The 23817-nt window shown below is 46.6% G+C and overlaps 2 protein-coding genes across 2 annotated transcripts in view; one reads left to right on the forward strand and one right to left on the reverse strand.

The window, feature by feature from the left end:
• Positions 1-9082, reverse strand: part of COLGALT2 (collagen beta(1-O)galactosyltransferase 2) — a 43307-nt gene extending 34225 nt beyond the window's left edge. The window contains exon 1 of the mRNA XM_027900503.1: positions 8999-9082. The gene's annotated coding sequence lies outside the window, so the exon portion shown is untranslated. The remainder of the gene's footprint in view (positions 1-8998) is intronic.
• A 4257-nt stretch (positions 9083-13339) lies between these two features.
• On the forward strand, positions 13340-23584 carry TSEN15 (tRNA splicing endonuclease subunit 15). The gene is made up of 4 exons (XM_027900504.1): positions 13340-13537; positions 14146-14227; positions 15375-15510; positions 23139-23584. Exons 1-4 carry the CDS (start codon positions 13340-13342, stop codon positions 23341-23343), a joined length of 621 nt encoding a protein of 206 aa, XP_027756305.1. The 3' UTR covers positions 23344-23584.
• The last annotated feature ends 233 nt before the right edge of the window (positions 23585-23817 follow it).

Raw genomic sequence — 23817 nt, forward strand, 5'->3', positions numbered from 1 at the left:
TGCGACTCCACTGAGTAGGAAATCTGCAGCTAAATCTCAAGATCCTGGGATTTCACACCTAAGCCAGCACTGCAAATAAACACCTCGGGACAATGACAAAATCAGCATCCCAGCCTGCCCTCCCACCTCTCCTCTCCATGGGCTGGGTCACTGATGCACCACTTGTTTATATTCTCACACAGAGCTGCAGCTGGGAGACAGAACTACCCCAAAACGTCCCTTCCCTGCTGGCAGGCAGTGGGGTGGAGCAGCCAAGGACCACACTGCAGCACACATCGGGGGAAAAAGGGAGGACAGCCAAGGTCAGTGCTGTGCACCTGCTCCTCTCCACGCTGGCTCCTCTCCAATGAGGTTTTAATCTCACTTAAACACTCTGTTTTGTTTTTGGGGTTTTTTTTACGAAATATCAACATAACATTCCTGCATCCTCCCATAAACCGGGAAGTGCTGATGACTGGCGGAGAGAAAAGAGCCTTGCTGCGACACTTTATGTTCCTCTTTGCCTCCTAGATACAAACTGTAGGAACACGACAGGTTTCTCACAGCTTTTCCTGGCTGTCTAAAGCTCACACTTCCTAGTTAGCATCTTTCTAGGATTTGCCACAAGCAGGCTTTTGATTATCTCATGACACAGTAGTCCAACTACAGGAACTTGCTTAGTTTCACTTGGTTGAAGTCTGGTGGAGAATAACTCATGGATTCGGGCTAACAAACAGAAGGAAAAACAAACAAACAAACAAACTCATTTGTCAGAGTTTCATATTCAACTTCCACATCATCATTAGCAGTTTAAAGTGGGACTGCTGGAAAAAAACCTTTTCCTCCAAACCTAGAATGGTTTGGGTGAGAAGGGACCTTTGAAGGTCACCCTGTCCAACCCCCCTGCCCTTCCCCAGCAATGAGCAGGGACATCTTCAACCAGACCAGGTTGCCCCCCACAACCTGACCTTGAATTTTCCCAAGAACCTTCCTTGTAAGGACAAGAATGATTGAAAATACCGAGGAAATAACTCAAACAACAGCCTTCAATTCTCATTCTACCCCCAAAGGTACAATGCAGCACCCGTTTTAAGAGCAGCTGTCGAGCCACCAGCAAGCCTAAGATTCCGACCTTCCAACTGAACAGATAAGCACCTGCCATCAGCTTCAGGATGTAAACTAACACTTCACAGTTAATGCAACCTCGTTTTGCCACTGGGTGAAATTCAAACCAGGCTGCAGCCGTGCATAACCTTTCCCCTGCAGAGAGATCAAAGAGTAAAACTAAGCAAACAATCCTTTTAGAATCAAGGGAAGCCTGTACCCTGCCTGGGGAAAAAAAAAAAAAAAAAGCATAAATAAAAATAATTTTCCTCCTCCTTACAGGAAAAAAAAAAGCTTAAAAGGAAAGTAAAAATAAGCAATTCCCTATTGGAGCTTAAGCTTTACAAAACTAATGTGAAAGAGCTTAAATGAGCCCCACCGTGGCACTGTAGTTTACATGGACACCCACTATGTTCTGCTTCAGCATGAATTTAGATCCTCATGAGCTCCAGAGGTGACAGGCTCAAACTTAATCCATGTTCTGGTCCAGATCAAGACCTGCTTATCTTCAGAAGAGGTTTATTACTCCTATCAGTGCATCCAGACAGAACGAAAGGCAAGCAGCAGGAAAACTATGAATTCCGTGTATTACAAGCACTTTAGGCATCAGGGATGACACTGAGGCAGGGATCCCCAGCAGTGCCCATGTTTTAACAGCCCCTGGAAAAGGAGCAAGGACAGACAGACTTTGGCCAAACATATTCCCATCCCAAACAACTCACGCTGTTTTAGCTGATGGTACAGTTACATGTCAGTTAAGGGGGAAAAACATACTGACCATGTAAACAGTTGGTCAGAATGAAAGCAGAAGAGACACTGGCCTTCACTTCTGAATACGATTTCATTTTCTAGCACGTTCTATGGCTACCTCAAATAAGTGACCACCAACAAGAAACAAGAAAGATATGCAGGAGTACGAACATAATTCCAGTCTTCTGCAGTGAATTCAGTCTCTGGTACAAAATTAAGCCGTTTTTCCGCAGAGCCACATCTGTGAGGAAGAGGATCAACACGTTACATTACAAAACAGTATCACAACCAAAGCAGTTTGCAGAAAGCTCTGGCAACTCAACTCCATTTGAAAGCATACACCAGACCCACAGTCAGCTGGAAAAAGCTCAAAATCACCACGTAGTTATCAGGTTCCCTGTTAATTCTCCAGAAAGAAAACGGAAGTCATTTTACAGTAACAAAAGCGCTCTGATCTGAGGACACCAGATACAGATATACAAACAAGCACATGTGCTTGCACACATAACCAAAACCAATCATTTCATGTGTAAAAAGTGGATTCAGGCACTGAATGCAGAAAATCGTACACACACACACACACACAAAAAAAAAAAAAAAAAAGGAAAAAAAATCCCTTTTGTCTTTATTCATTGGCCTATCAGAAGTGCCACGTGCTGATATGAAGGAGCTGGGCATTTTGGCAGAGAAGGGCCAAAAGTCCACCTTGTAGAGAACACCAAGTTTTTTTTTTTAATTCCTGTCTTTCTTTACCCTGAAACTCTGGTGCATGTGGGCCCCATTTAGCTGTAATCCACCCCTGGCCATGAGCACCACCAGTGTACGCTGTGCTCCACTAGAATAAAGGAAATGAGATGCACAGAAAGAGACTGAATTAATATCTGAGTCTGAGACATCGTCCCACAGGAAGGAAATTCCAGGTTCTGGCAGACAGCACCCCACATCACCTCAGCCCTCTTTGCCCCTGTAGCCCATATGGTCTTTCTGGGTGTCTCCCAGGACCCACAGCAAGCCCTGGTGGTGGGTGATGTTCTTTCTGCACACCATGTGTGTCACAGATCCCCTTTTAGAGAATTCCGACCCAGTACGTGAAGACTTTCAGTCCCAGGGAACTCAGATAAGTAACTGCAGGTGTGGGATAATTTACACAGAGGATCAAAAAAGCCCTTCAGTCTTTGTTTCAGTGCAAGCCCCTGTTCTTCTCTCCTCAGGGAGGCCCCTGCCACACCTTCCAGGGACTGACCCCTCTCCAGCTGCACTCAGACACCTGGGGGTCTCATCCTCAGGTATTTGATAAGCAGTCATCAGGCAGAAGACATGCTCCATTTAACAGAAAGATGCAAAAGAGAAATGAAAAAAAAAAAGCTGTTGGAACAACAGTCTTCCTCCCAAAAGTCTGCCACTCTCAGCCAATACAAATTTCCAAGACACTCCTCGACAGCGACAACCTGACTGGAATGGGCTGCCCAAGGGTTGTGGAGTCTCCATCCCCGAGATATTAAAAACTTGAACTGAAATGGTTCTGGGCAGCCTTCACCTGAGCCTGCTTTGAGCAGGGACCAGACAATCTCTGGAGGTGCCTTTCAGTGTTAACTCTTCAAGGAGGTCCGTGCATTAGTCCAGCTGGACGAGCACTGAGGAAGGGGAGAGACTTCTTTTCCCCCCTCTCTAATAAGAGAACAACAGCAGGAATTGCTTCCCCTGGATCAGACCTAACTGAAATAGCTTCTATGCCAGGAACATACAAGTGAAATTGCCTTTTTTTTTTTTCTTTTTTTTTTTTCTTAAGGGCCAAACTAACACCAGCACTTAACAGCCAATATTGGTTGACATTCCCACAGCTGCCTCCACGTCCCCCACACCTGCAGATTCTTCATAGGACACACCAGCACACAGCCTGGACAGTCTGCAGCCCGAACTGGATGAGGAATCATTAAATAGGGGATGAAGTGGGATCCTGCCCTGGGCAGGAATAAACTAGATGAGCCCCTGAAGTCTTTTCACCCCTACTTTGTACACATTAAAAAAATCTTTAAAACTAGTTCTCCTTGAGCTTTGAAAGCATCCAAAGGCTTATCATAAACACATTCTGCTATCAAACTCTGTCCTGCTGTTTCTTTGTAGGCAACCTATTATTTTATTGGCATTCCAAACTCCAAACACACCAACTGCACTACAAGGCATTAGGAAGACAACGACACAGGGGACAGACCCATCTCAAAACGTGGCTGCCAAAGGGCAGCAGACCAAATAAATGCTTGTGTTTTCAGAGATAAAAGAGCACGCAGAATTCAGGCATAAAAAAAAAAAATCCAACACACACAATGTATTAAGAGTCAATAATCTCACAGAACTCCAAACACTTACAGACATAGGTTTTAAAGTGCAACCCCTGCACCTCTGGGGTGCTATTTATTAATTCCACGAAATATCCCATTATTCACCTTGATGTCTGGTAGACCCTAATACAAAGTGTGGGGCAAGATGCTCTTTAATGGCATCAAAAAGGCATCAGAATCTGCGAATTTGTGAGCACAGTAGGAAAAAACGAAGAAACTCCTTCTACCCAGCAGTTGCCATCACAGAGTTGATGCCTCTTTTAACATTTCTCTGCAGAACTGCAAAGTTTTTAGCTGAAGTGTAGGTTATGTCTTGCCAAGCAGACCTCAGCAAGGCACGGCAGTAATTTCTGGTTTCCCTTCAAATGTTTCTACCGAACAGTTTCATGATGTCACTTGCTTCAGCTTGCCAAGAGTTAGATGAGGGAGAGAGACCCAAAGGACAAAAAAACCCCAGTGATTGTGGATGTTGGGATGGGAACAGTTCTTTGGCATTCTCTGGTTTTCCGTGTCTTACCCAAATTTACTGCACTTGAGTGTAAAAGTGACCTCAACAAGTAAGAAGCAGCAAGCAACGTCAGTTATGAATACTATCTCTGGTCTTGATAAACTCAAGAATTTTGCATAGGTTACTTAACCTTTCTTCCCCAGGTAGAAATTGGAAGTATTTACTCCCATTCTTTCTTTTGATGTAGTCATTTAAATGCAAGTTCTCTGGCAGAAAGGCTCTCTGAAAAATCTTGGACAACAGGAACGTCATCTTAGTCATAACTCCAAGGCCGTGCAAGTCTAACCTCTCTTAGCACGACTTAGTCTATGACTGTTATTAAAACTATATAATAAATACATTTAAAATACAAACAAATACTGATGAGAAACTGAATCCCACAGGTTTAAACAACAAACCAAATGAAAAGTCCACTGAATTTCCAAACCCTACACTTTAATACTGCCACGTGGGAGTCACAGCGGCAGGTGAGCACATCTGAAACAGATGCAAAACACCAGTGGACAGAAGCAGGGGAGGCAGAGCCAGCAGACTGGAACTGCAGCATTCCTAAGTGATTAATAGTGACCATGAAGATTAAAGTGACCTCGTTGCTCAAGTGGAAACAAGGACAGAAAAAACGGCGTTTGAAAGCAAACTCTTCCCTGTGAGCAATAACAGCCCTTAAAGATTTAAACGGTCCCTGCATCTCATTGAAGTTTTGTCCTCCAGGTGGAATTTTTCACATTTGAAAAATAAAGTGTTGAAGAATAAGAAAACGCTCAGAGTATCATCAGCTAGTTCTAGACTAATAATATATAACTGTGAAGTGTAATTATTATACTGATCTCATCAGCTTCTATTCCAGGCTAAGACCAGCTCTTTTAAGCTGAAACCAGTCACTCCCTGGAGCTGTATATCCACTGATCTCTCAGCTGGGATTTATTCCAGCTTTCCACCCATCTCACTACCCTTCACATTATCATTTCTGAAATCTAAGCACACTGTGATCCCCAAAGCAAGCACAGATTTTCAAGCACAAAAGAACCCAATTACTGCTCTCAAGCACCAACTCATTTATGCAGGCATTCAATCCTCAGGTTAGTAAAAGATGAGAGAGCAGATAGCCTACAATGATGAAGTAGCAGGTATTTAAAGATGAAATTACAGACAACTTCCTTTGCTATACCATCACTTAATCCAAGACTAAGGAAAGTGTAAAGCAATGTTATAAACTGATGAATAAACAGACTTAATATAAATATATAAATATAAACAAACAGGTTTCCACTATAGCCAAGATGAACCTTGTCCAACAAGCAAATACCCTGTACACGGATCTCAAACACACCCAGCATTGATAAAGCACAGAATAAAAAAAAAAATCCCAACCTCAACCCACCCAAAAGAGGGTTGGGACATGCTGGCTGTGTAACTTCTGGGTCATTTTTGTCCAAGATAGAGATCATTTTCCCTCCCTTAACAGCTCTCCAACCCCGGCACCAACAATGCCGTACGCCTTCCCTACATGCCCAAATTTCCCAGCTTGGCTGACCTGGGCTCAGCCCACCCCGCTGATCGTGCCAAGTCACACAAGGAGCCCATCAGAAGAACCCTCCCTGGCTACAGATCAGCTTGTCCTGGGTCCGACAGCCACGTCTCCTTAAGGCTCCCCACTGCTGCTGGGCACCAGGGCGTTGTGGATGCACCAGCGTGGTGCATGTCTGAGCTGACTGCTCCCAGGGGACAGCTGGGACCTTCCTCCTTCACAAGAAGGGGTGGCTGTCACCTCCAGCACTACTCCTCCACGGCAACGCCAGAACCAGAACCCAGAGAGGGAAGCTGGGTTCTGTGGCTAAAGGTGGGAGCCTTTGCTGTTCCCACCTGGGGTGGGCAGCTCCAAAGGACAGAGATCTGAGCGCCTTCCACAGAAATTCCCACCGCTAAGTCATCAGTGCAAATCCTGGGATGACCTACAATCCTCCAAGACAAGGGCAGCTGGGGTTAAGACAGGCCAGGGAGCAGCCTGTTCAGATGCAACTTCCCGATTCCTGCCGAGGGAAGTAAGAAAGGAAGGAAGGGTTTAACTGAAAGGCCAGGGGTCACTATGGTGCCAGCTGGCCCCAGGCCAAAATATCCCGCTCGACTCATTAGTAGCCAGCAAGTCCTTCCGAGGTTGCTCACCGCTCACCACGACAGCAACTGTCTTCAGAATTAAGTCATAATTAAGACCAAAGGGAAGAAGGGAGCACAAGGCTGCCCAGCGTACATATTTTGCTCAGTATCAGGGCAACAAAGGTTGAGATTAATTGATACAGACTGCACAAAGAAAATTCAATGCCTGCTTCAAACTCATTATCTCTTAACCCATCTTTACTGTCACTCACGGAGCTTGCCCCTAGAAATCCATCTGAGGAATCCACTGTTGAATTTCAGCCCTCAAGCTGTGCAAAGAGAGCATATGGGGAGCTTGAGAGATGATATATGCTTTTAATTTTCATTCTCAAGACCTACACTTGGGCATTTTTAAATGCTGGCTTAAGACAATTTTGAAGTAGAATATAAGTGGCAGTAGAGGAATAAGAGTCCTTGACAAACATCACTTCCCTGCCCTTCTCACCAAGCTATCCCAGTAACACAGGGACACAGGTAAATCCTGTAATTCAGCCACTGAAAGGACTCTGCCTGAAACACAAGATGCTTCCAGAAATGGACTGTATGGCTTTGTTTGTTCTCAGGAGACTTGATGGATACCATATGTGAGCCTCCTCTGGGTGGGTACTTTGTGTCCTGAACATCTATCTCCAGCTCTGAAAAGTCTTATGGGGAAGAGTTGAAATGAACTGGACTAAACCTCTCCAAGGAATCACTGCCACCCCATAGGTACCTCTCACACTCTCTGTGGCAACTCAGAGCATCCTCAGAACTTCCCTTCCGGTGGCTGTGACATTTTAGTCATTCTCATTTTAAAAAGCTTGACATTTTCAACAGCAGATTTTCCAGTTTAACCGTGCCTTGTTTCTCTGTGCAATCCCCTTAAAAAGAGAGTGATGTTCTTATAAGAATCTCATCATACTTTAAGTTACCTTGAAATAAGCCCCCCCATGAATACTTTCACACAACATTGCAGAGTCCTTAAGCACAGCGAGGATAATGCAAGTAATTTACAAAAAAAAGTCGTAGAGCCAACCAATTATCTTGCAGGACTTAAAAAAGAAAAAGCCCCAAACTTATTTTACACTTGTACAGCGAGAAAGGCATGTCAGGATCCACTCTGTTTTGGTGATCAGGAACGCACACACAACTCCCACAAGTGTTTTATAAACACTGAGCTTAGCTGAATCACAGGCCATACAGATAATATTTGATCTTATACACGTCTGCTACAATGAAAACCAAACTGGCAGAATTCCTACCGACACAAACGAATGCAGAGTCACGGATCTACACTCATCTGAGTGTGGATTTACCCACACACAGAAGGATCTGTTTAATGACACTTCAGTGACGTGACCAGGGGAAAGGTCCTCCCCACATTCCTTTATACAAAGTAAAATCAAACTTTATTGACTTTTTAAGTTAATAGGAGGCTCCTCCCACACTTCAGCGAACTTTGGATCAGGCCCTATGGCACTATTTCTTATTTTACACCGATCCCACACTTCCAAAGAAAACATGTTTGGGGGCCTTGTAAGCAACTCCTGTTCCTCCTAACACTTATCTCAGGTTAAAAGATTATTTTTCGCTTTGTCCCCTTGCAAAGGCAGGTTGACCAGCTCCCGGACTGCTCTAATTCCTCCATCCCGACCCCCGTTTGACCGCCACAGCTGCCCCCATGCTGCGATTTCTGAATACATCTCTGAATCCATCTTCCAGCCTCCAGCCTGGCAACAATGCTCCTTTCAATGCCCACCGGCACCTACCCAGCCCGCCCCGCTCTCCAGCCCTGGCACAACCCACCCAGCTCCCCACAAAGCCCGGGATTTACCAGCCGGGAGCCAGCCCCACGGAGCTCTCCCCGTCTGTGGATTTGGACACATGCTCGGGCGGTGAATGTTCCCAGGCTCCGGGCCAGCTCTGCTGGGATAACTCATCTCCCTCCGGACTCAACGGCGGGAGCCGGGTGGGACTCCCGGGACGGGTGGGCGAGCCCTTCCCAGGTGCCAAATCGCGGCTCCCGAGCAGGGCTGCCCCTGCGAGCGGGGCTGTCCCCCCTCCGAGCGGGGCTGTCCCCCCTCCGAGCAGAGCTGCTCCGGGCCCCGCTCCCCGCGCTCCCCGCCGCGGTGGGACCCCCGGCAGGGCCCCGCACATCGCTCCCCTTTCTTCCGCCGGCCCTTACCAGAGCGCGATGCGGCTCTTGGGGTAGCTGAGCCTCTCGATGCAGCCCAGGACGTGCGGCAGGGTGTGCGCGGCGTTGCGGGCGAGGATGGCGAGCAGCACCGTGGGCTGCTGCACAGGCGACTCGGGCAGCGCCGGGGGCTCGGGGCTCGGCGGCTCCGGCGGCTCCGGGGGGGACGGGCTGGCCCCGCAGCCGCCCAGCAGCGGCGGGAGGGGGAGGAAGAGGAGGCAGAGGAGGAGGAGGAGAAGGAGGAGCGGGGGGCAGCCGGCGCTCGCAGCCATGATGGGCGCGGGGCGGCCGCGGGAGCCGCCGGCTGTGCGGGGCGGCCGCGCCGCGGGGGGGAGCGGCGGCAGCAGCAGGAGGAGGAGGAGGAGGAGGAGGAGGGAGACAGGACAAGGGAGGAGGAGGGAGGAGGTTGAGGAGGAGAAGGAGGAGCAGAGCAGCGCCGCCTGCCCGAGCTCGGCTCCGCCGCACCTCCCCCGGCCCGGCCCCGCGGGGCCGCCCCCTCAGCACAGGTGGGAGCGCTGGTGGGATCGTCACGGGCCCCTGGACCACGGATGGAAGATAAATACCGTGGAGTCAGGGAATGGCTTGGGTTGGAAGGGAGCTGAAAGCTCATCCAGTTCCATCACCCTGCCATGGGCAGGGACACCTTCCACCAGCCCAGGTTGCTCCTACCTGGCCTTGGGCACTCCCAGGGATCCAGGGGCAGCCACAGCTTCTCTGGGCACCCTGTGCCAGGGCCTGCCCACCCTCACAGGGAACAATTTCTTCCCAAATATCCCATCTAAACCTACCCTGGTTCAGTTGAAAGATGTTTTCCCTTGTCCTGTCACTGTCTGCCCACTTAAAAAAGTCACTCTCTCTTTTTTTTTAAAAGCCCTGCTCAAGTACTGGAAGGGTCTTTAAGGTCTACCTGGAGCTTTCTCCTCTCCAGGCTGACCGACCCCAGACCTGAGCAGCGCTCCTCTGAAGAAAGGGAATACAAGGGGATACTCCCCATATTTCATTGACTCTTCTGCCATGGAAATGTTCATATGAATGGGCCAACGACAATTTACCACCAAAATAAATAAAGCACGTTCCAGCAATTAAAATTACTGGGTCATGATCTTAGAAGGGGCATAGTAATCACAGCTCTCTTAGAAGTTAATAGGATTTGGGGATGCTAAACCCTTTTCAAGATGAAATCTCTAATTAACTCTAAGGGCCCCATCACGGCATATTTGGGGTTTACTGGGGGTAGGTGGTTTCTCCAAGGCAGACAGATCCACTTTAAGCAGGCAGCGCTCTTGGCTGTGTGCTTGCAAAACTCAAATATAAGGAAGCTTTTAACAAACAAACAATTGTTTAATTATCTATAGTGTCAGTGTGAATTGCTTGCAGCCCAGATAGTGTGTGTGTATATATATATATATATATACAGAAGAGAGAGCAAGTTCATGTCTGCTATTCTTTGTTTATAAAACCTATCACCCACACCAAATTATATTGTCTCAGTTTCCTGATCAGATGACTCCCCAAAAAACTAACACAAAATGAAACATCCTAGGAAACTTCAATAAAGAATCTACCGAGGTCACAGAATCATCTGCACTAAAATTTAAGAGACCCCCCCCCCTCAATTTGTAAGCATCTTCCTGAACAATCACTGCAAATATATTCCTCCTGTTTGCCCTTCACGACACCTTTATAATTGTCCTTCTAGAATGATACATTAATGAGGCTTTTCTTTCATGGTTAGTTTGCCACATGTTGCTTTTATGCTTGGATTCATTAACCAAATAGAAGGAGCAGCTTTGTAGCCTGTGTGAAGTGATTAGGGTTTCACAGGAGCCAGCTGAATCCACACACAGGATTCTGCTGTTGCCCACAGGACTGCTCCAGTTTGGAGGATGGGGACTAATTATACTTGATGTGGAGGGGTGTAAGCTGGCATTTTCTATCCACTGGACATTCAAGCTGGGTCACAATCCCGATTTTAGGAGACTTCAGGAGAAATGTGCACCTCCCTTGGCCAGGCCTCTCCTGTGGATGGGCGCTTCTCATGGGAGGGAATGCAGGGTCAGGATCAGGGCCAAGCAGAGACTGTTTCCCCCCCAGAAAGAAAGGAAGATTTGGAAGGAAGCAGCTGCAGAGCCTTTGTTCTACCTGCAAAGTGCAAATCCAGTTTGGTGGTGTTGCCATCAGTGTTTGCAGAAGGCTGACTGTGACTGTGCCTCTCATCCTGTGCAGCTCTTGATGCCACCAGTGAAATCTAAAGTACTTTCAGTTCTCTTCACACTTCTCCTTTATTTTCTATTTTGAGAACAGCATCGGAGCCATAACAGCAGCATCCTAAAACCATTAATTTGCTCCTCCAAGTGAATTCCCCTCACTCACACCACTCACTGTGCTGCCTGGCTCCTGTGGCACACAAAAGAGAGAGAGCAGCAGATGCCTGAAACATGAGATGTTCTTCCCCACATAAGAGAAAGAAGTCAAGTCAGCTTAATCTCTCACTCCCAGCCACACAGCACAGGGGAAAGACTGGAGAGTTCAGGTAAACAGATATTACCCTGACAATTCATGCCATTCCAACTTCTCTAAATGACTGTTGCTTTATGTGCACGTACAAAGAAACCTGCACACATTCTGACTCCTTTATTTGTGGCCAAAATTCTATCTTGTATATTTATTTTTTTTTTTAAGCCCGTACTCAATCCTGCTGTGACAGGACAATGAGCCACTGTGTGGTGAAACATTTTAGCTTTGAGGAAGAAGCAGCTTTTTGCAGGCCTAAGTCCCGCAGAAATTAATTTAAGCCAGTTGTTTCAGCCTCCTCTAAACACCCAAACACCCAAACACGAAGATTCCAGCTGTGAGAACTGTCTCTGGCAGTGGCTCACTATCTCAGTTTGACAGGTGACAAATTTTCTCCGAGGCAGCTTTCTACTAATTTGGGCTTGTTTCCCACACAGTGGAAAACAGAGGATCTATCCTGCTGATATTTATAGACAAGTCTATTTCCTTTCATTTACTTCTTCACCTCTGAGGGCTCAAATCCATCCAATTATTTTCCCAGCAGTTGAGTAAACCACTGTTTCCAGCTCTTCCATGAAAGTCTCAGAGACTGCATTACTTTTCTTGTTTATTTATTTATTTGTTTATTTAGTACCCAGGGAGTTGAAGTGCTAGCTAAAATAGTGGGTTTTATTCAGGTCAACCTCATCAGAATTGCTTAAGACTGTCTCCAGTATCACTTTCTGTGGTTACAACCTACTCACCAATTTATGTATCAAATATGTATAGATTAATTTTCATTGGTCCTCTATTACAGAATAACCATTAAGCCTATAAAGAAGAAGGGTTAAAGACAGGACAGTTCATCTTTCAGTAAGCCCTGTGTCAAACCAACCTTCTCAAGATCATACTTGGTGTCTCCTCCAGTCAGTGCAGGTGTTTGACATTTTCCAAACTCAGCCAGATTTTTCCTGGTGTAGCCTGACCAAGTACAAGCCCCAGTGTACAGGTCTCTCACCTGACGTTACAAACAGCGCACAGCTTTTTATTTTTCTTTTTTTTTTTTTTGTGCATGGACACCAGCTTGAAGCTCTTCAGAGACAGAGACAGGCTTGAACTTCATTCAAACCAGGGTTTGAAATTCATCCAAAGAGGCACTAAGGCAGATGGAGCTGGTGAGTCAGATCTGGGACACTTTGTGTTAGGCAAAGCGGATTCTCAGCCACCATATATTAATTAAAATGTTCTTTAAACACTTAAACCCTTTAACCCTTCTTCTTCATAGGCTCAATGCTAATTTTATAATAAAGTATAATTGAAAATTAATCTATATATATATATTTAACGCATGAATCTGTGTGTGGGTTGTAACTGCAGGAAGTCACATTGGGGGCGACCTTCAGCAATCCCGAGCATGTCGGCCGGTTTAAAAAAAAATTCATACAATAATAATAATAATAATAATAATAATAATAATAATAATAATCTCTATTTCATCCAGAACTCCCCTTCCCTGGGCACAAAATAAGTGAATGAATGAATGAATGAATGAATGAACGAACAAACAAACAAACAAGAAAAATTAGCCATTAGAAAATGGGATCGGGAAAGAACACTTTGTGATAAGGAATATATATATATATATATCTAAAATTTAAAGGGTTTAAAGCAGCGCCTTTGGCCTGGGCTGGGGAGGTGGAGGGAAGGGGGGTCCAGAGGGGGGGGTGTCGGAACGGAGTTGCGGCGGAACCATCGGAGCGGCGCCGCGGTTTCCGGGGAGGGCTGGGCCGCGCGTGGCGCCGCCCGGAGCGAAGCCGCGTTGCACAGCCCGGGCATGGCATGGAGGCCGCGGGCACTGCGGGCACGGCGGGGCTTTGCCCGGCCCTGGGGGGCCAAGGGGGCTCCGACCCGGACCAGGGGGACACAGACTCGGTCCAGGGAAGCACTGATCCGGGCCAGGGCACCTCCGAGAGCGGACGGGCCCAGGGCGGCTGGGCGGGGGCGGCCGGAGGCAACTGGATGACGGCTCACCCCACGGTAGGAACCCGCTCTGCCTCCTGGATCCCGACAGGATTCCTCCCTCCTGGCTCCGAGGCACATCTCCTTTCCCCCATTTTCCCCCGGGGAGGCGTGCTGTATAACACATACTGTCAGTATAACACATATTGGGTGTCTCCGGCCTCCGTGGGGTGCTCGGGGAATGCCCCCCAGTCAGCAGGGGAGGGGGGTTGTAAATCACGGAGCCACAGCCGGGAGAGGTAAATGCCTTAAACCTTTAACTCCGTCTTGATTTTTAGCGCTTTGGCTTTAATTTTGGCCGTCACCGTATGCTGGTGTGCCGTAGCAAAAAATAGGCAGGATGATTTACCCGAAAATAGATATCGCACAAAGCTAGAGCTGTTCCAGGAATAGACGTGATTCCTCATTTGTTTGTGTATTTTGCCTGCTTTTTTAAGTGCAAGGGGAATGTGGAAAAAGGGAGCTTTTAAGATACTGTCAGAAAACAAGACCTGCTTTTTGATTGCCTTAAAAAACTGGTTTCAGGCTTCAGTGGCTCTGGGGGCTGTACAGGCTCTGGGGTTTGGTCTGTGCATTCTTAATATAGCTTGTGTTTTCCTTCACCAACATTGCTTTTTGGGTCTCAGTTCACAGAGATGATGTCACTTGATGTATCTGACAGTACTCAAGTCTACGCTGCGTTCCTGGTGTACCTGGACCTCCTGGAAGGTAAATCAGGGAATTGGGCTGGGTGGACATCTCAACAGTTAATTGAATGAATTGTTTGTGCACTGGCAGGACCTTTCCTAGGAAGGCCTTGGTGCTCTCTCTGAAACTTCTGTGGCTGCAGGTTTTTATCCTGTGCCTACCTGGAGCCTTTGCAAAAAGATCTTATCCAGCACTCAGAGGTGCAGGGTTCCAGGGCAGAGACAGGCAGCATGGCAAAAAAAAAAAAAAAAAAAAAGGCAAAATATGAGTAGGGGAAGGAAAAGGAACATAGAAAGGTAAAGTTACAAGTTCAGTAGTTGTGCATAGAATAACACAGTAATTTATAACAAATGGTAGATGTTGTGCTTAGGGGTGCAGTTTAGTGGGGGACCTGGCGGTGTCAGGTCAATGGCTGGACATGATCTCAAAGAGCTTTTCCAGCCTGAATGGTTCTGTGAAATCCAGTGCAGTCCTCTGGTGTCTGCTAGGAGTGGAACAGAGCTGTGTGATACATAAACTTCTGCCTGGATCCTTCCAAGTTGGCTTTATTGAACAGGGACTGTGAGTAGGCAGCCAGCCAGCCTAATGAAAATATTTCAGTTTTGCTTGGAGCCTCGTGGTTCTCAAGGTCAGGGAAGGGAGGGATTTTACAGGCCAGAAAGTGCTGTGTCTGTTATTGTTACACCTCTGAAGAAAACGCCTTAATAGGCTTTAAGAGGAGGTTTCTGCAGTTCTGCAGCACAAACTTCAGCCTCTTCCCTTCGAGCAGAAAGGGAGGGCTGTGCTTTAGCAAGAATCATGTTCCCAGCACCTGCTCTTTCACAGTTCAGGATACTGGTAAAGCCCAGATTTTGTGATTGCAGTGCTGCAGGTGACTAAAGCTGTGTGTGGTTTTATCTTCTTTTTGCCTTTTTGGAAGAAAAGCTTTGTCAGAGCCTGCTCACCATCCATCAGTGGAGCTCTGGAGCCAGCAGGCTGGTGCTGCTCCATGGATTTCTTTAACAGGATTGTCTCAAAAGGGGAATTTGGCAGATGAATGGGGGAGTTTTCCTGTGAGGAGAGGGAAGGGGAAAACAGAACCTTAGATGTCAACTTAAATGTTATATTTGAATGATTAAAAGTTGTGTTTTGTGTTCTGGTCCTCTTCATCGCTGACAAACCTTTCCAGGGAGAAACTGGCACGAGGTGAAGCCCGTTGGAGTAGCAGAACTGCAGCTAGTGTGTTTACACGCACGTGCAAGAGAGCAGGAGGGTCTCCAGGTGATGGTGCCGGTGCCTGCCCACATCCTGATAAGCCATGAGAGGTGAGGGCCTGCTCAGTCAGCTTGTCCCACGTTAACAGTGACGTAAAACGAAGCACAGATATAATTTACAGGATGCTGCTGGGTTTGTCAGGAGTGGAAGGGAAGGGGGGAAACAAAGGAGGGTCGTAGGAAAGTAAGATCTCAGCCTGTGGGCAGAGTTACTTTGGGTGCTGCAAACACACAGGCGGCTTGGAACCCTAAAGAAACCTCAGCTTTGCATCGGTTTCTGCCTCTCCCTCTCTGGAAATGGTGCTTGGATGGAAGATGGTCAGCTTCCCACGGCAACTTCTTGTTGCTTAGAGCTGCGTGTGCTCCAGGAGATAACCAAAGTACATGTTTGAGAGGCAAGGTTAGAGTAAAAGACCTTCACATCTTACGTTTTGGACATTCTTGTGCTGATTTTGTAGTCTGGGAAATTTAATGATGCTTCTCAAGTTGCCGGACTTAAAAGTACCTAAGAGGAAAGAAATCCACTTGGACCTGTCTAGGAATAAGCTTTTTTTTTTACTATCAAGTCTGTGGATAAGCCTTATGTGGTTTGGTTTGCTTTTGTTTTGAAACTGTACTTTGGGTACTTTCAACAGGAAATTCCTCTTGCTTATCTCGAGTTTAATGTGTCTGTGATTTTTGACTCGCTTTCCTTACACATGGCAGAGCAATTCTCAAGCAGAAGACAAGACAGCTATGAATTTGTGTTACTGCAGATATTTGCAGCCTAGAGAACTTCCACTTCAGTAATTTTACAGTGTGTTTTAACAGGCCCTTAGAGCAGCTCAGACACATAATGGGATTTATGCCCTGATAAAGGCTTCTTTCTCTTGCTGGCATTTGCCAGTCTTCCCTGTGATGTCTCTGCAGACCTGGACTATTTTGTAGCAGCTTCGTATGGTTGTGCCATTTTTCAATTTCTTCTGTTCCTGCTCTTGGTGGGAGGTGGCTCAGGGCTGGTTTTACAGATCTTGTTGGTTTTTGCTGTTCCCTCTTGCTCTGTGGGCAGCAGCCTGACACAGTAGCAGGTAGCTAATGAATTACACTCAGTAGATGTGAGTGTGTGCACTGTAGGAATGACGTTTTCGCTTTTTTAATGTTGGGTTTTAAAAGTGACAGATTGCTGTCTTGCCAACAAACCTCTGTCTCCGTTTTGCTGTGCGTTGGGTGAGGGGGAAGAAGATGATTTACTAGATACTGATGGGTTTTAGTACTATTTATGTCCCCCAAAAAACCTCATATCTGCAAGTATTGTTCGGTCACTTTTGTGGGCTTGGTCTTTCTTGCAAGAGAAATATGGTGTGACCTCCACACCAGAGGAAAGCTGCTGAGAGGGTCTTGCAGGATGAAATGGATGCGCTGCAGTTCTCATCCCAAGCGAGATTTTTGGGTGGGAAAAGAAGGCAGCGAACGAGGGGGGGGTGGGATCTTTGAGGAATTCCACCTACGCGCCGAGTCGCTGTGCTTGTTTAACGTAGCACGTTCCCCCCTGGGCTGGAAACTTCGATTCCTGGCATTGGGTCAAGGCCAGAAGTATGTTCTGATCGACTTTTAATGGCAGATATTCCACTGCACGCATGTGCTATCTTTCACTGTCTCATTGGAGCTTTTCATTGGGAGCCTCTGACCTTGTTTGTTCTGTGGTGATACTGTTTGCTCTGCCCCTGGCACCGGAGTGTCTGGAATCCCTTACTGGAAGGATGTGTGTTAGGGAGGCGAAGAGTGAATGCATCACATTGATTAAAAGTACAGTTTGTGACTGGGTTTTGCTGCAGAGCAACTACATAGGGCATGTTGTCACTAAAATGGGCTGAATCCCAGGCTGTAATACCAGGTGAGTCTGTAACAGCCTGTATGTGTTCAATAGCCATGGATGTTGTCAGACTGGAAGATCACCTGCTAGTGGCACACAGAGCACAAACACTGTGTTTGTGTTGCTGAAACGTGCATCTGCATTTTGTTCAAAGCAGTGCCTCTCCTGCTAGAAGTAGAGGAGGAGGTATGAGTACAAGTGAGTGCACCTCAAATGAGCCCTGGGAGGCACTTGGGAAAGTGAAAACGTTCTGTCCTCATTTCTGGGCCTGGAACTGTGCTAACTGCAAAAGCAGCCAGTAAATGGCAGCATTTATGAGCAGCATTTCCTTGCTTAACAGTAAGGCCTGGGAAGGCCTGGATGTGACAAATCAGTCCCTTGCAATCAGACTTCAATCTTTGTTCTGCTCTTTGTTTTTCTAACAGCTTATTGGTGAAGGGGAAGAAAATAATTTACTAGGCATTGATGGATTTTAGTACTATGTGTGTGCTGAAACGATCTCACATTTGCAAATATGGGTCAATCACTCTTGTGGGCTTGGTCTTCCAGGGACATAAAGGCTGGTTTTACTCTTCAAAGCCACGTCAGGCAAGCTCTGCCTTCCCAGGTGTCTCCTGAAGATTCCTGCTTGGCTGCCACTGAGAAGTGTGTCCTTAAAAGGCCACAGTAAATTTGCTGTGGAAATCACCAGCAAGACACCTAAGCAAATTACAGATACGAGTGCCCTGAAAGAAAAATAACCTGCTCGGTGTTTTTTAGCCTGTTATGGGATTTCACAGCGTCCAGTCTGTGCCTGACAAGTTAACTGCTGAAGGCAAAAGCTGTTCTGCTTACGACGCTCACTGTCCGCTTCTGAAACGGCTCGCTGGAGGCTGATCATCCTGCCCTGACAGCGTAGGAACTTGCTGAATCACAAAATTACGGGCTCTGAAGCGAAGAGACCACCACTGTAAATGGTCTCTTACAGTCTGCTTCGTGCTGTGCGTGCTTGCTCTTCAGATGAAGGCTGCTGAACCTTCTGTGAGCAGAGACACGTGGGGAACACACGTGGTGCAGCTTCTGTCTGTCTTGGCCCCCTGTCTCAACCACGCACAGCTGGCTGAGGTTTGGAGAGCCATGTGTTTGTCCACCTCTGAATTCAGCAGGGATTCGGGCTTGCAGGAGGAATTTGTGAGTCCATTGGCTGGGACGTGTTTGCTGCTCACCAGGACACCAAGTACCTAATTGTCAGTGCATTCCAGAATTGTGGCAAAGGTAGGAGAGCTCAGCGTTGACAGCTGGATTTTTCAGATAGCCTTGAAAGCCTTGGTCCTTCAAGGACCAGGGAGTTCAGATTCCAGATCTGATAGAGTTAGGCACTGTCTGTCCTAGACAAATAACAGTGTCTAAGCAAAATGTTACTGATAAACTGTCAGATTAAATGATACATCCCTGCCCTGGCTGTTTTTTGTGTGCAAGTGTTGGAAATGAAGGATGTAGTTGGTTGCCTGAGGTCACGGAGACCTACAGAATTTGGTTTAGGCTAAGAGAGAAAGACTTCCGTTGTTAAAATGCCAGCTTAATTTAAATGTTTCATTTTAAAGCTGATCAGCATCCCAAGAAGGAAATCTGAGGACTGGAAGTGATTTACTCTGTTCAAAATCTGTAGATTGTGAAATAGAGATCTAATCTGAAAAAGTCCTGATATTTTAAATGCACTGGAAATGTGATGTGCTTCTCATCTTGCATCCTCTTGATGGTTTTGTCAGTAACTCTCCTGCTATAAGCATCATTTGAGTTTATTGATACAGCAGATCACACATGGGAAGTGTAATTAAAGGCTCCTAAATGCGGACTCTTTGTTAATATTTTAAATGGGATTGATTGATGTGCCTCCTACAGCAGAGTTGGTTATGCAGTGTTATGAAAGAATGTGCTGTAGCTGGTGTGGCTTGTAGGACTTGGCTGAATTCTGATTCCTCTATTTTGTGTGGTTTGTCTTCAACTTCCGTGGCAAAAAAATCTTTATATTCCTCAGGGTGTTTCAGCTCCTTTTGCTGATCACTGTGGCACGTGGTGGTGTCTTTGCTTTTAGGGTTGTTTGTTTTTTTTTTTCCTGTTACAAACAGCTGAGCTTCTTCCAGCATTCCTCATCCCTGTAACTTGGAAACAAACCCCAAGGAACAGCGGTGTCCTTCTCCACCTTCTCCCACCACCATGTGCTCCTTCCCCCATCTTTCAAGGCTCTGGGTTAATCTCGCTGCCTGCCCTGCAGCTGGGACTGGGGCAGTGTTCCTGGTGGGGAGCTGTGCTGGCTAAATTCAAGGAATTGTGCTTCCTGGGAGGTTTCCCCTGCTTGGTGCTGACCCAGTGTGGTACAATGGCACGCTCCAGTGCACGGAGTAATGATCTCTGCTAGTGGCACACAGACCAACTTGTGTTGACTCTGCCTTGGGTGGAGGGGAGGGAGCTGTTGGGGCTGGCCGAGCCTGCAATGAATTATTCATCCAAGTATAAAGGGCAGATTGAAAGCCTTTGGCTTTTATGGGATGGAAGGCAGTAGTTCCATTTCAGCTCAATGGAGCACTATGCACCCTCCATAAAACTGCTCTGAGCCCGCAGTGTTACGCTGCTTCTCGGAGGCACTTGCATGGGATGTGGCAATGAAACGCTCTTTTGTTCATCACAAAACTTTCTGCTTGCGCTGTCTTTCCTTTATGATTCTGCTCTTAGTTTTTGGACAGTCATTTCAAACCTCAGGCTACAGCTGCCCCGGAGTCCCCAGCTCTACACCTGGTTCCTTCCCTGGGGAGAAAAGGGCAGCGTTGCTTTGTTAGGAGAGACAGCACAGACTTCTGATGGGTGTTAAAGGCTTACTTTAGTACCAATTTAGGACAGGGGGAAAGATGGGAAATTCCCCTTATCCCTTTGGATTGATTTGCTTTGTTGTTGGGTTTTGGTTTGGTTTTAAGCTATGAATTACAGCAGTCCTAGGAGACCAGGTAAGCTCACTGTTGCCATTTAGTTTGAAGCCAACAGTAAGGGCAGATACGGGTAACACAGTGCTGGTACATTCCCTGGAGTGGTCCTTGCATGATGTTAAGCTACACTTGCTCTTAAGACTAATCCTTGGGTAGAAAAAAGGCAATCTCTAGTGAGAGGAGTTTGTAGTTTTCTGGAAAACCTTTTCTAAGCCCTTTTCATGGTGCCAGCTCTTTTTCCTTTGAATAACAGCACGAGGTGAACTCCTGTGCATCTCCTAAAACGTGTGGTGAATGTGAGTCCTGGGTGCAAAGTGAGGGCTTTGTTCCTGCTTGCATTTGGCTTTTTGGGAGCAGATCCTGGACTGTAGTGAACATGCAGGCACCATCAGTCTCTAGAAGTGGGCTTTCAGGCTATGCTGGAAGCCTTGGACTGCATGATCTGTAACAGATGAGAATACTCATAAAAAATTACTTAGCCTTATTCTACTTTTAGGACTTAAATAAGACTTTTCCAGTGATTCTTTTGGTGCTTGTGTTCCCCTAGCTTATATATGTTATTTTCCTTTCACGGGCTTCTTGTCATTTCAGTCATTGAATTCGGCTGTTGTGTGAGATGGGCAGCCTTGAGAGCTGTCTCTCTTGAATTAAAGGCTTCTTGCCTTGTTTAGGAGGTCAGACTTGTATCCTTTGAATTTCAGGAGGCCAGCAACACTTCTTGCCCTTTTTTTTTTCCCCCCCATAAATGGTGTTGGATACATCAAAAAGCTATACCATTCCTGCAATATTTCATCTTCCTGTTTATGGCAGGTAGCAAGTGCAGTGAGATCAGAACCCAGATGTTCTCTGACTCCTTTGAAATGTCTGCTGGTGCAGGGAAACGCTGTGAACACGCTGGACACAGAGGCTGACGGTGATGCCTTCGGGGGAGGAGAGGAAGGGACGGCGGCGTCTGATGCAGACTTCCTGAATTCCAAAGCTTATTCTCCTAAAAGATACCCTCTTACCAATCTGCAGATGTGCTGCACTGCTTTATGGCTAGCTGTGGTATGCACAAGTGAGAGCTGTTGGTTTGGGTTGCCCCGTTTGAGAGAATGGGGGAGAGGAAAACTGCATTTGCAGTTGTAATTCCTGGTGGTGATAGCAGCTGATTCCCCGTGTACAGTGGAAAGCACTGGGCTCTGTGGACAGCAGTTAGCAGATCATCTTGAGGCAGTGGCATGGCTTTGTACTCTTTACATAAACCCTGGAACTTGGTCTGCTGAAAAGTAAGTCAGGGATGCAAAGAAATGGGGTTCATCTGTTGTCAGGACCCGGCCACTTTTGGGATCCTGGCACATCTTCTAAGTGCTAAATGGGGGGAAATAAAGGTGCAGATGTTGGTGCTTGGTATAAGGAGTTTATCTTGCAGTGTAAGGAGAAATCATGAATGACCAGAAATCTGGATCTAAGGCCTCACTGTTTCATCCATCCCCTAATAGAGTATGAGGAGAAATGTTGACAAGTACTAAAGAAAATAGGAAGGAACTTCTGCCCTGGCTGACAGACCACAGTCTGAGTCCGCTCCCAGATGTGGGGCTGTCCACACTCCACACCAGTTTGGTTTCTTTGGCTCCCAAAATACCTTTCCTGCGTAGCTGTGCCCTTTTATTTGCTCTTTTATTGTTAACTCTCTTATCACATTCCCACTGGCCCTGCTTTATGTGGGGGCCAGTGGTGAAAGCAGAAGGCAAGGCAGCCCTGGATTCAGCCAGGCTGAATTATGCACAGTTCAGAACACAGATGGGTACTTAAGAAGGTCGTGGGTTTAACAGTGTAGGCTTTCCAGGCTGCTGCTTATTCTCTGCTGCCTTCCATTTGGCTTTTATTAAGGGATCAAAGAGGTTTCGAAGGAAGATGATGATTAAAGTTTGAAAGCTGATGCACTTAGAGCCTTATTTTCAGCTGCAGTGTCCAGCTTCAGGCATGCATGTCTTCTGGTGGGTGAGATCTCCAAGGCATGTGAAGTGAGGGGTGGTTTTTCCTAGTGTGTAGCTGACCTGTTCCCAGAGCATAACCTGTCCTGGCAATCCCAGACAAGCCCTCTGGATGAAGGGGAAAGCTCCCTGTGAAAATCTTGATGGGGGGGTTCTTATTGTTCTGCCCCTGGGCACTGTCCTCCTTCAGTCCTTCAGTTCCCCAGTCATGCCAGGAATCCAAGGACTCCAGGGATCAGCGTTGTCCTCAGCTCTGAACTGCAAAGCAACTGGCACGTTACTCTTCAAATAAGCTAAACAGGAAAAATTGCATAACTTTGTCTTGCATTTTTAAAGAAGACATTATTTATGCTGACCGTCCTGAGGAACATTAGTCTTGTGGCTTCCAGTCTAGACAGGGAGGTAAAGAAACCTGGCTTGGGCTCCTGGGTCTTCCACAGCCTGGCAGAGAGCTGTGGCACAGAGACTGGAAGACTTGCCTCTGCAGACGGATCAAGTCTTAATTATTTAGTTCTCTAATTGAACACCAGGTGTTATTTAATTAGATTTTTTTTTTATTTCAGCCTAATGAAGACAGGGCCATTAGAGATTGCCGTGCTCAGGATGACTGAGGCACTTGCACAGGAATGCACCTCAGGAAAGCTCCATTTCCAGCAGAGCTGTGTGTAACTGGTATATATAGGTATAAGATTCTCTGCTGTTTCCTTTTGTTGCTTGATTATATGACTTTGGAATTTCATCAGAGCAGATATGATACTTCCTTTAGTGGAGACAAGTTCGCAGAATACAACCAGGCTGAATAAAAATAGCAGTTGTGCACTTCTGCCTTTGTGCCGTCACAGGAGGTTGTGGACTCCTTTCTGACTGATTTTTTTCTTTTTTTTTTTCTAGGTTAAGGGAAATACTCAAAGAAGCCTCCCTCCCACCAGAGGATCCCGACACCCCACTGTCTGTTACCTTGGCCATAGTTGAGACAGATTCCACAATAGTCTATTATAAAATGACTGATGGCTTTGTGATGCCAGACCCTCCTGATGATAATGAAGATGGGGACAATAAACAGTGGAGAAAGAAAAGAAAGAAGCTTTTCAAATGATCAGGACAAAAACGAAGACTTTTCTTGAGCTCCTGTGCTCAAAACCTAAACAAATCCAGGAAGTGGTGTGTGTAAGTGAGGGGTGTGCTGCACTCTGCCTCGGCATATCAAGGATCTGTTCAGGGAGAACAGAGGCTTGTGCAGCTGCACTCTGACGAAATGCCATTTGGGGTATGAAATAGGTCGTGCTTGGAGACAGATTGATCCTGAGTAATAAATATACCTGCGAGATGTTTCCAGAGCTGGGCTCCTTTCTACCTGGTCAGGTACACAACAGAATAAACACATCCTTACCCACACTGTAATTTTTGGTTACAGGTAAATCTGAAGGGTTTCTGGCAGGAATACTGATACCAAGTGAGGAGCTCTGTAGTTTACAGAGTGTCTTTGTTCTTAGCACTGTCAGAAGCACTCATGCTGCCCCCCAGGCTACATTTCTGAACGCTTGCTTGCTTTCCTCTGCTTTTGGAGAAA

This window comes from Empidonax traillii, unplaced genomic scaffold (assembly GCF_003031625.1).
Source record: "Empidonax traillii isolate 1590-97213 ecotype Southwest subspecies unplaced genomic scaffold, ASM303162v1 scaffold734:size1267433, whole genome shotgun sequence".
In the NCBI taxonomy this organism is placed as follows: Eukaryota; Metazoa; Chordata; class Aves; order Passeriformes; family Tyrannidae; genus Empidonax; species Empidonax traillii.

Excerpts from the sequence above, each read along its gene's own strand:
- TSEN15 (XM_027900504.1), top strand. The coding sequence starts at position 13,340 with ATGGAGGCCGCGGGCACTGCGGGCACGGCGGGGCTTTGCCCGGCCCTG. Across the intron at positions 13,538-14,145 it reads GGATGACGGCTCACCCCACG|TTCACAGAGATGATGTCACT; the intron begins GTAGGAACCCGC and ends TTTGGGTCTCAG. Across the intron at positions 14,228-15,374 it reads GTACCTGGACCTCCTGGAAG|GGAGAAACTGGCACGAGGTG; the intron begins GTAAATCAGGGA and ends AAACCTTTCCAG.